Source organism: Balaenoptera musculus, chromosome 9 (genome assembly GCF_009873245.2).
Source record: "Balaenoptera musculus isolate JJ_BM4_2016_0621 chromosome 9, mBalMus1.pri.v3, whole genome shotgun sequence".
Taxonomy (NCBI): domain Eukaryota; kingdom Metazoa; phylum Chordata; class Mammalia; order Artiodactyla; family Balaenopteridae; genus Balaenoptera; species Balaenoptera musculus.
Genome location: NC_045793.1, coordinates 18245271 through 18257430, shown reverse-complemented (window position 1 = coordinate 18257430; position 12160 = coordinate 18245271). Strand labels below are relative to the sequence as shown.

Sequence of the window (12160 nt, the reverse complement as noted above, 5' to 3'; positions counted from 1 at the left end):
ATAATTCTTCTGGGCTATTGCGACTTTTGATCAAGAATATTCCTGTTGTTCTTTGTTTATGAAACCATAATATCCAATCATCTTTTTAAAAGAGATTAGAAAAGATAATCTCTTGCCATTATTAAATTTTTTAGAATCCTATCATGAGATTTTCAGTTTTTATGGTCTAGGTGTTAGTATGATCTAGAATTATAGTACAAGTACACCTCTGATTTTAGTCATAAAGTAGTGGGACTAAAAGGATTTCATAGAGCATCTTGCCTGTTGTTAACTCTGTTCTTGTGAATCCGACTCCAATAAGTGACTTAAAAATACAGTACCAGCTACAGGAATTCCCTGGCAGTCCAGTGGTTAGGACGCTGCACTTTCACTGCCGAGGACGTGGGTTCCATCCCTGGTCGGGGAACTAAGATCCTGCATGCTGCATGGTGTGGCCAAAAAATAAAAATAAAACAATAAAAATAAAAATACCAGCTATAGCTATATATATGTGTATAGTGGGTGCAGGCTTTATGCTTGATGTGAATTTAGATGTACACTTCTCACCACTCCTTTTATTTTTTTTACAACCTGAGTCATGTCCTAGAACCTTAGAACCTGACTAAAAATTCATAATCAGATATTTAAAAAATATCTTTTAGCTTTTATTTTTTTATTTAAAAATAAATATTGATTATAGGAAATTTAGAACATACTAATAAACAAAAGGAAAAGTCACACATTTTACCCTTCTAAGATAACTATCACGACATTTTGGTTATAGCCAGCCATCTTTTTTTATTGATTTAAATCTTCCCTTTTCTATTTAGTATTTTATCAGCTTTTCGTGCCTCATTAAGTAACATTTTAAATACCTGTATAGATTTTGCCACTTATGGATGTACCATAATTTATTTAGCCTACCCATTTTTGGACATTTAGATTATTTCCCCTTTTTACAATACAAACAAAAATCAGTAATCATTTGGTGGTTGATTATTTTTAGTTGTTCCAGGAAGCAGGAAACATTAATTGGGTTCTTGCTTTCATAAAATCTTTTATCCTAGTAAAAATGGCAATATATGTGTTTATAAAACAATAAGCCTTAAATTGGATGATATAGACCAGATGCCAGCAAGCTTTTTCTGTACAGGGCCAGATAATAACTAATTCAGACTTTGCAAGCCATATGTTCTCTGTTGCAACTACTCAACTCTGCCATTATTGTGCAAAAGAAGCCAGAGACGTATGCTATATTGCATTAAAATTTTATTTACAAAAACAAGTGGGAGGGGCTTCCCTGGTGGCGCAGTGGTTGAGAATCTGCCTGCCAATGCAGGGGACACGGGTTCGAGCCCTGGTCTGGGAGGATCCCACATGCCGCGGAGCAGCTGGGCCCGTGAGCCACAACTACTGAGCCTGCGCGTCTGGAGCCTGTGCTCCGCAATAAGAGAGGCCACGATAGTGAGAGGCCCGCACACCGCGATGAAGAGTGGCCCCCGCTTGCCGCAACTAGAGAAAGCCCTTGCGCAGAAACGAAGACCCAACACAGCCAAAAATAAATAAATTAAAAAAATTAAAAAAAAAAAACAAAAAAAACAAACAAGTGGGAGATCACATTTTGCCCATGAGCCTTAGTTTGCCAACCCCAAGTATAAATTACAAGTTTTATAAGAGTTAAGAAGAGAAAGGAAATCGAGAGTTTTGCTGGACTTTTCTGGTGGGGTTGCATTTACATAAGAATAAATGGAGGGCTTTTCAGGCAAGGCCCAAACTAGGAGGGAGTAAAGAACCAGGAGGATGTCTTAGCCATAAGCAGGGGATTAATTTGATATGAAGAAGTTGGTATTTAGGAAAGTTTGTGTGGCAGTGGTTTATATGGTATGTTGGAAGAAGGGAAAGATTGAAGTAGAAGAAATCATCTTGGTGGTTTCTAATGAATTAATTTATCCCCTAAAAAATTAGGATTTTTTTTTTTTTTTTGGCTGTGCCATGCAGCTTGTGGGATCTTAGTTCCCCAACCAGGGACTGAACCCGGACCCTCAGCAGTGAAAGCGTGGAGTCCTAACTACTGGCATTGAAAGCTCGGAGTCCTAACCGCTGGACCGCCTGAGAATTCCCTAAAAAAATGAGGATTTTAGGGACTTCCCTGGTGGTCCAGTGGTTAAGACTCTGGGCTTCCACTGCATGGGGCGTGGGTTCGATTCCTGGTTGGGGAACTAAGTAAGATCCTGCATGCCACGTGGTACGGCCAAAAAAAAAAAAAATGAGGATTTTAAAGAAAGGACTTTTTTTAAAAAAAATTCTTTTCCATTATGGTTTATCCCAGGATATTGAATAGAGTTCCCTGTGCTATACAGTAGGACTTTGTTGTTATCCATTCTATATACGTAATAGTTTTCATCTGCTAACCCCAAACTCCCACTCCATCGCTCCCCCACCTCCCACCCCCCTTGGCAATCACAAGTCTGTTCTCTGTCTATGAGTCTGGTTTAAAGAAAGGTCTAATTAAACTGTAGAATTAGATTTTTCTTATTTCTAAGTAGTTCTGTCAGTAGTAATATTGGAACTTTGTGATCTATTCATAGTTTGAAAACTGAAATCAAATATTTCTTTGATACTTAACTGGTCTTCTGCAAGCCATTGTTTTTCAGATTTCATTGTGAAGCCCTAGGGTTCTTGCAGGGGTACCTGAGGGGTTATGTGGAAGAGCCTCTAGAGTGATGTGCCAGCATCTCTCTACCCTCATTTCAACCACAATGTTTGAACTAAGGAATTCATGGCTAAAAAATGTTAAACCTATAAAGTAGTGGCTTTCAGACTTTTGTCCAAAGCCTTTATTCAGATAATTTTGTGGCAGTCCTATGCGTAAAACAGAAGAGGAGATGCCGTAGCTCCTCAGGCTGGGTTCCTGAAAACCCACCCACCGTGGTACCCGACCCTGAGAGCATCTGGTGGCATCCCTGGAGCAAAGTTTCTAAACTTGCCTTTAAGCTGTCAATCAATCAGTAATTAATATTGGAGCTTCTACTATGTGCTAGACACTGTGCTAAATTCTGGAGAAACAGTGGTAGACAAGACAGAATCCCGTTGTTAATAAGCTTACATTCGATGTGAGGAGACAGAGATACAAGCATGGAAACTAAAAAATAACATAATTTGAGTAAATCTGATAAATAAGTACTGTGGGGAGAAGATAAAATAGTACTGTGATATATTGTGTGTGGGGTGGGAGGAGGAGGGAAGCTGGATGTAGCTGAGGAAGTGATATTTGATAGAGGCTGGAATGACGAAGAGGAGGCAGCCATGCTAAGATCTGGGGAAGAATATAAAGAACAGCTAGTGCGAAGATCCTGAGACTGAAGGAAGTGCTGAATTCGAGGGCTAGTGTGGCGGCAGCGTCGGGGTGCAGGTGGAGAGTGGAGGGAGGTGAAATAGAGAAGTAGATGGGACCAGGTGACCGAAGGAAGTGACACAGTTGAGAAAATTAATAATCTCATACCCTGCTTTGACACTATTGGAAATTAAATATGACTAAAATAAAATCAAAGTAGTGGTAAAGATATTTTAGGGAGAAAATATCATTAAAACTCTGAAGGTTTGACTGCTGCAAACTTTATAGTGGAATGTAGGCCACATTGTGTGTTACTTTTATTTTTCATGGTTAAACCTGCTTTGTTTTGTCCTCCATTCTGATCACCCTGTCTTGAGAATCTTTCCTCAGTTTAAAAACTGCTACCATTGACATATATACACTACCAAATGTAAAATAAATAGCTTGTGGGGAGCAGCTGTATCGCACAGGGAGATCAGCTCGGTGCTTTGTGACCACCTAGAGGGGTGGGATAGGGAGGGTGGGAGGGAGGGAGACGCAAGAGGGAAGAGATATGGGAACATATGTATATGTATAACTGATTCACTTTGTTATACGGCAGCAACTAACACACCAATGTAAAGCAATTATACTCTAATAAAGATGTTAAAAAAAAACCAAACTGCTACCATGTACTAGTTGGGGAAGAGTCATAAGATTAGTTTCAAATACAGATTATTGCTTTATGTAGTGTATTTATGAAACTTTTCTAAAAGGTTTACAGGAATCTATGTAAAGTATATGATCCTATCTTTAATCAGTGTTCCTTGAATTAAATTAAATTAAATTAATTTAAATTATCTTCATAATGAGTATACCTTTTCTTTTTAATGAATATTTCAATTAAAAAATATAAAAGAATAAAATATCTGTTTTTTGGAAGCAGATCTTTGTCTACTTTGTACCTGCTCCTTTGTAGCCAAATTCTCATAGATCTCAATAAAAGATAAAACCAGATTGATTAGTGAAATAAATACAGGAATGTTTCTCCTGGGGTTTCATAATTCATTTTTATTTCTTTAAGGATAGTTTATCCTTTTCCTAATACCATTGTTATCTCAGTGTACATTCATGGAATAGTGCATTGTGTTCTTAAAGTTTACCTGCCTAGACTCATCGGTTGATGGGTCTTTGTGTGCAGGTAATAATGGAAGGATTTTTCTGTTGTCGTCATGTATGAGGTGTAATTACTCTGATACCAAACTGCTTTTTGCTGGAGTGTTTTATATGTCTTCTATTGTAACCCTTTAGCCAAGAAAACCATGTGGGAAAGGCTGACCGCCCCTGAAGATGTGTTTAGTAAATTACAGCGAGAAAACATAGCAATCATTGAGAGCTATGGTGCTGCCCTCATGGAAGTGGTCTGTCGAGATGCCTGTGATGGTCATGAGATTGGAAGGGTACAGTAACTCCTGCTTAGTATTATAATTGGATAGATATTTTGACTTATTAAGTCATAAACTGGATCAGCTTTTCAAATGTATGTTATATATTGGGAATTATTTTCTGTAATATATTTTAGTGAATTTTCTTATTTACTACAATTTGGAATTTCTGTTTTGTTCATTCATATGTTTTGTTTACTTATGTTCAGAATCCTTTATTAGTTCAGACTGTACCCTCAGAATAATCTTTTTGCTAACTTTGAGATTTGCCTTACACTGGTAGAAATTAACCAGCAGAGATGCTGGTTAGTCAAGATCTTGGCATAGGAGAATGCTGGATACGTAGCTTTTATACTGAATGTATCTTCCTCTGCTTTTTCAAGGAGTATTTGCATTTATATATCTTTAAAATATTATGTCATACTGGTGATAATACAGTGAGAAGATAATTTCCTGCTGGTGGAAAATTACATAGCATTTGAATCATGTAGTACGCTCTCAATTATGTTAAAAAAAAATTTGGGAAGACATAGAACAAAGTAATCTGTGTTTATCAGATAATGTATTTTCTGTATAGCTTTCTGTTTTCTACAAGGAGCATGTGAAACTTTACAATTGGAAGGGAAAAAGCTATTTTTCCCCAAAAATCCCTTTCCTCCAACAAGTAATGTTTAGATTTTGCTAAAATATATTTAATGCCATTATTTTAATGTGTTAGGTTTTGTTTCAGAAATATAACTTTACCCTGAAATTTTTTCTTTTATTAATAAATCAAGATTCTGGATACATACATACATTTTTCTCAAAAAAAAAAAATGAGAGAGAGAGAATTGTATTGCAGGCAACCATTCTCCTTGTAAGAAAACTTTTAAACATTTCCAGATAAAGGGAGTTACTGTTGTTGATTTTGGTAGCCATCTCCACATTTTGGACTTTGATCTGTTCTTCCGTCAGATGCTGGCACTGGCTCTACTTGATCGGATTGTCTCCGTAGATAAGCAGCAGCAGTGGCTTCTCTATCTTTCTAACAGTGGCTATTTGAAGGTGCTTGTGGACAGCTTGGTAGAAGATGACCATACTTTGCAGAGCTTACTCACTCCACAACCTCCCCTTTTAAAAGCCCTTTATACTTACGAATCCAAAATGGTAAGGCTTTATATTCACTTGAAGTTAGATCAACAGGTCATTTCCCCTTGGGGTTAAGGATATATTAAAGAAAATTAACGTGGCCTACATTTTGCATGTTTCTATCATACAAACTGTAATCATTTCTAAGGAGTTTTAAATTTGGGGACATGTGCTAGAACTGTATCTTCTGAGCATGCCAAAGTTGTGTTGAAATGGTCCTGAGAGGGTTAGTTGGGTACTGAGACTGCTGCTTACTCACTTCGATTGCTGGTGGTGGCAAAGCAACATGACAGCCAGTGGCCTATGAGGAGAAGAGAGAGCAAAAATGTCCTTCTGCAACGAAAATCAGACTGTTAGTTGCCTGTTGAAATTCCAGTGTAGATGTGCTGGTTCTACTTTAAACACAGGATTTTTCAATACAGTATATATAATTCATTTCCTTTCCTCCAAATCTGTTTTGTTTCCTCCTGCTTAAAAATACCACAAATGTCACAATAAGAGAAGCACTAAAGTCTTAGATTCTTCATTAATTCTGTTTTCCCTCCTTCCTTCATTTATTCAACAAGTATTTATTAAATATCTGTTACATGCCAGGTATGGCACTAGGTAGTAGAGATACAGCTGTGAGCAAAACAATCTTCCCTGCCCTCCATAAGCCCACACGATGATTTAGTTGAATGCTTAATCCATGCAAGGCGTATGTAGCACTTCAGATATGCTGTGCCATTTACTCCTCATAAAAATCCTATGGTTAAGGTGGTATAATATGCCCCTTCCTAGCTAGCTCAGAATTTCTCTTCACCAATGATTACACATCAGAAATGTGCTATGAGAAAGTCTCATTTTAATGTGAGACCCTTGGCTATGATCTCTGTACCGATGATTTTTGTTTCATAACTTCTTAGGCATTTCTCACAAGAGTGGCCAAGATACAGCAGGGCGCTTTAGAGCTGCTGAGGTCTGGGGTGATTGTGAGGCTGGCACAATGCCAAGTCTATGACATGCGCCCAGAAATGGACCCACAGGGGTAAGCATCCATATCAATTTCTTTTTTTTTTTAATGGTTTTTTTTAAAATTTTTAAATTTTATTTTATTTATTTTTTTATACAGCAGATTCTTATTAGTCATCAATTTTATACACATCAGTGTATACATGTCAATCCCAATCGCCCAATTCATCACACCACCATCCCCACCACCCTGCCGCTTTTTTTAAAGTTACCAGTAAAGGATTATTAAAGAAAAAAAAATTTCAAACATAATTTTGCCGTTTATAATTCTGTTGGAGCAGTACTCTCATCTTGATGGTTTTGTTTGGTCATATACCCCTGCCATTAACTAATAAATGGAAGTTGTTAATAAGGGTAAAAGTGGGTAGGGACCTAGTGCTTTCCATTTTAGAGCAGTAACATAAGAGGGAAATGGGAGAGCATTTTGTTAGACGTTTTTCTTCCCAACTTTATTGTTCTGTTTAGTAGAAGTACATATTTTCAGTTATACTGGTCTTTTAAAGTATTGTAATGAAATTATAATTCGTTGTGGATTTTCTTTTCTTGATGACTTGAATAGTATTTTATATTTTTCTCATTTTAACATTTTACCAACTGCTTGCTAATTTGAAAGCTTCAAGTGAAACTATTTTAAGTTTCAAACTTTCTAGCAGATTTCTCAGTTGAGTTTGAATATGAATTTTTTCTTTTTTGTCTACATGGCTGCAGCATTGTTAGGGCCTATAGCATACCCTCCTACTGTTAAATAACATTTAGGTCAGTTTGAGTAATTTTCTTCAAAAGATCCATTGCCAAATTGTATGTTTGAGTTTTTCAGGCTTAACTATAGAAATATTTTACTTCTAGAAAAGAAAATTTTTTTAATATCACTTTCTGAGGTTTTAAACATGAGAGTTATTACTTTCACCTTAGGTGAAGAGGATTGAGTAAATTGTATTCCTCAGTTCATGGCACATTATTATTGCCTGTCTTTGGAAAGCCTTTCTGTTATTTCTTATTATTTCCATATTCTGCTTTCATTCTTTTCTCTTCAACAGGCAACCATTTTTTTTGTTCAAAAATTTAAATAGAAATATTTACAATAAATAATAGTTTATTAATACAATGTTCTGAGACCTAATCTTAAAGGTTAAGTGATTTTACAATCTCATTTTAATTTTTAAAATCTTGTTTTATTTTATATAATGGACAATGTAGATTCATTTTTGGCTATGGATGTACAAGAGGGAAATTTGGGGAGAGTAACTTTTGTTTCTGTCTGTTTCTCACACATAGTCTCTGTGGCCCATGGGAACATTTAGAGTAGAATAAGTATGTTTGGGGAATTTTAGCACTGTCTTTTCAAATCTATGCAAATATTCTTTACAAAGATTTTAAAACATTCAGATAACTGTTTTCACTAACTGTACCTCTGGGATACAGAGTCCTCATTAGTAGCTTCACATCTTAATTAGCCACCTGTGATTGTTTGCCATGGAGATGGTCGGGGACTGTTTTAACTGTTGGACTGTTGCTCTCTCCTTGTTCACTGGATGTGAATCAAGCATGTTTGTCCTGAGAGATGCCCCAGTGTTCATCCCTACTCCAGTGGACCGGTACCGCCAGATTCTGCTTCCAGCTCTCCGCTTGTGCCAGGTCATCCTCACGTCTAGTATGGCCCAGCACTTGCAGGCAGCAGGGCAGGTAAGAGGAATCCTTAGTGTAGAAATCATCAAGTGCAAAACCTTTATTTTACAAACGCAGAAGCCCTAGGCATAGAACGCTTGACGTGAATTTACCTTAATCGTTCTGTCTGTGGCAGAGCTGGGTATTGCAGATAGACCCCTTGCACTTTGCTCTGAACTTCATTGGTCTGTTTTTGTACTCTTGTTTGAATGAAACACCACAGCTAATTAATAGAATAGTGAGATGGAAGGCAAGAGATCTAAATTTGTTGTTCTGCAAAAGGAAGCAGTTATTGTGATAGAAATAAGCTGGCTTCTAAAATGTAATTTAACCAGGTATTTTTATTAGAGAATGCTGTTCCTTTATTAGACCTTGCAGAAAATACAAAAGATAGATGATAATGCCACTTTTAGTTGTGATATTTAAAGAATGAGTAATTTAAATAAGTGAGTTTCTAATAAAATATTTTTCCTTCAAACACTATAAATTAGTTTTATTTTCAATGCTTTTCAGTGAAATCTTCAAAAATATGTTTGTTTCTTAGACTAATAATGCAATATACAATTTAACCTTTCACTGATTAATTAGACTTATCACTAAGAATCTGCAGTTTTTTATTGTGTTGCTCTATTATTATGATACCCTCAGGAATTAGGACACATCCTAATAATTTATGGTGATTTTATCTGCTTTCCCTGCCATCAGTCTTCAGGCATACCTTCCCAAGATAGAATGCTGCTGTTTCTAGTGTGGTACCTGATTTTATATTGCATTAGTCTAGGTGACATTCTACCCCTTTCATATGCGGCCTTTGAGTCAGTTCTTTAACACTCAAAAACTTTGTCTTCTACTTTCTCGAGATTAAGGTTTTTTAGTAGAAGTGGGACATTGTGATACAAGGCCAGTCTTATACTGAGCGTAGCGGAATTACCTGAAGAGCTTCTTTAAAAAATGAAGATTACTGAGTTTCATGTCCAACAATGATGGGCTGAGGCCAGGAATCTGTATTAAAAAATAAAAGGGGCACAGTTCCTGAGAGATTCAAATGTTCAGCCAGTTGTGGTGTAGTCCCTGCCTTCAGGGCATCTATAATCTAGTTAAGAAACTGTTTGAATGTGAAAATGAGTGGAGTCTTCTATGATGGTACACTGTAAAATGCTAAGCTGAAAGGGCAGAGTTTGGAGGTCAAGATTTGTATCTCATTTATTTTCATCATATCAAAAGAGAGCTAGACAAAAGCTTTTATGTGACTGTCCCCATGTCACACTAGTCAGACTTTCACAGAGCAAACTTGAATTCAGTAAGTCATTTTTTAAAAATAAATAAATAAATTTATTTATTTATTTTTGGCTGCATTGGGTCTTCGTTGCTGTGCATGGGCTTTCTCTAGTTGTGGCGAGCGGGGGCTACTCTTTGTTGCGGTGTGTGGGCTTCTCATTGCAGTGGCTTCTCGTTGCAGAGCACGGTCTCTAGGCACACGGGCTTCAGCAATTGTGGCACGTGGGCTCAGTAGTTGTGGCTCGTGGGCTCTAGAGCGCAGGCTCAGTAGTTGTGGTGCACGGGCTTAGTTGCTCTGCAGCATGTGGGATCTTCCCGGACCAGGGCTCGAACCCGTGTCCCCTGCATTGGCAGGTGGATTCTTAAGTACTGAGTCACCAGGGAAGTCCCAGTAAGTCATTTTTGTACACACTCATTTTAAATTCATGTTCTAGTTCCATTTAGACAAAAATAAAAAATATAGGGGTCAAATAATAGTTTTCATACAGTAGTTCCAAGTTATATTATACTCTTCTATAGTAGCTTCTAAGTGTATTAATCTCTAAACTTCGAAATAATCCTTATCTTTAGCTTTCTTATGAAATTTAGTTAGATATTTGCTTCTTGAAGAAATAAATTACATAAATGCAAAAGACAACTGCTTATCTAATATTCATTACATTAAATTACTTGCTTCAATGTTATTAAACAGATGGATATAAATTTATAATACAATTTCCTACTCTTCCACCTCTGTTTTTCCATTTCCCCTCCTTTTCTTCGTCTTAGGTGTTGCAGTTTCTCATTTCTCATTCTGATACCATACAAGCAATCCTGCGCTGTCAGGATGTTAGTGCTGGGTCTTTGCAGGAATTGGCTCTGCTGACAGGAATTATAAGTAAAGCAGCACTTCCTGGTGAGTTGATTATGTTGAATGGATTTTTACCAGTGCTTTACAGACTGACATACACTTAATAGAATGAGGTTATTATTACTTTGCAGCTATATATGACTTATTTGAGATTGGAACTAACAGAGTTAACTGCCTTTTTTTAAAAAAAAAAAATCTATTTATTTATTTATTTTATTTTTGGCTGCGTCGGGTCTTAGTCGCGGCACGCAGGATCTTTGTTGCGGTACGTGGGATCCTCTGCTGCAGCACGCGGGCTTAGTTGCTCCGTGGCATGTGGGGTCTTAGTTCCCCGACCAGGGACTGAAGCTGCGTCCCCTGCATCGGAAGGCGGATTTCTAACCACTGGACCACCAGGGAAGTCCCCTTAACTGCCTTTATTTATTTATTTATTTTTTTTTAATGAAGGTGCTGGCTTTTTTTTTTTTTTTTTTTTTTTAAAGCACTTTTCTTTTTTATAGCTACTTTATTTATTTATTTTATTTTATTTTTGGCTGTGTTGGGTCTTCGGTTCATGCGAGGGCTTTCTCTAGTTGAGGCAAGTGGGGGCCACTCTTCATCGCGGTGCGGGGACCGCTCTTCATCGCGGTGCGCGGGCCTTTCACTATCGCGGCCCCTCCCGTTGCGGGGCACAGGCTCCAGACGCGCAGGCTCAGTAGTTGTGGCTCACGGGCCCAGCCGCTCCGTGGCATGTGGGATCTTCCCAGACCAGGGCTCGAACCCGTGTCCCCTGCATTAGCAGGCAGATTCTCAACCACTGCGCCACCAGGGAAGCCCAACTGCCTTTATTTGAAGTAATATGTTTATAAAAGTGATATATGGTAAGTATAAAAAAAATTCAAAAAATTCAAGAAAATAATTAACACTCAAATCCCACTATCTAGAAATTATCAAATGTTAACATTGGTAAGTAGCTTTTCAAACATTGCTCTATGTATATGTATGTATTAGTGGGGTGGAGGGGCGGTGGAGAGAAACAGACATACAGAGGTAATTTACGAGAATGGGATACCTTTTACATGCAGTTTTAGAAAACAACTATTTAATTTTATGTGAACTTTACAGATGAAAAACTAATTGAAGAGAAACTGAAGACATTGATGAATTCCAGACAAATGTTTCTTTACTACAAGTGTACAAGAGATATTAGTTCTTAAAAGATCACTATGATTAAGAAGAAAAAAAGATTATGATAAATTACTAAGATATTTTGGTCATTAAAAAAATTTTTTTTTACTACATATAAATTTTAGACAGAATCAACTAACTCCTGATGTGAAAGATGAAGCAATGAGTTATTTTACACTACTTCTTCCACCCTCATGTTGTTTGCTTGTATTATTTTTACTTTGTCAAGTAAATATCATTTATATTCAGTCCTGCAACCATAATAACTTCAGCTATTTAGTTTTACTTATATATTTGCCTGGATTCACAGAAAAACACCAATTC

General features: G+C 37.0%; 1 protein-coding gene across 3 annotated transcripts in view; it reads left to right on the top strand.

The window, feature by feature from the left end:
- The window catches only part of NUP205 (nucleoporin 205), an 84265-nt gene that overhangs the window by 53796 nt on the left and 18309 nt on the right, over nt 1-12160 (top strand). For all 3 annotated transcript variants that reach the window (XR_005021239.1, XM_036863661.1, XM_036863662.1), the window contains 5 exons: nt 4604-4752; nt 5692-5883; nt 6771-6892; nt 8421-8559; nt 10588-10714. Coding sequence is in view for 2 of the 3 variants with exons in the window: in XM_036863661.1 (XP_036719556.1) it covers nt 4604-4752; nt 5692-5883; nt 6771-6892; nt 8421-8559; nt 10588-10714 (729 nt within the window). In the remaining variant the exon portion in view is untranslated. The remainder of the gene's footprint in view (nt 1-4603; nt 4753-5691; nt 5884-6770; nt 6893-8420; nt 8560-10587; nt 10715-12160) is intronic.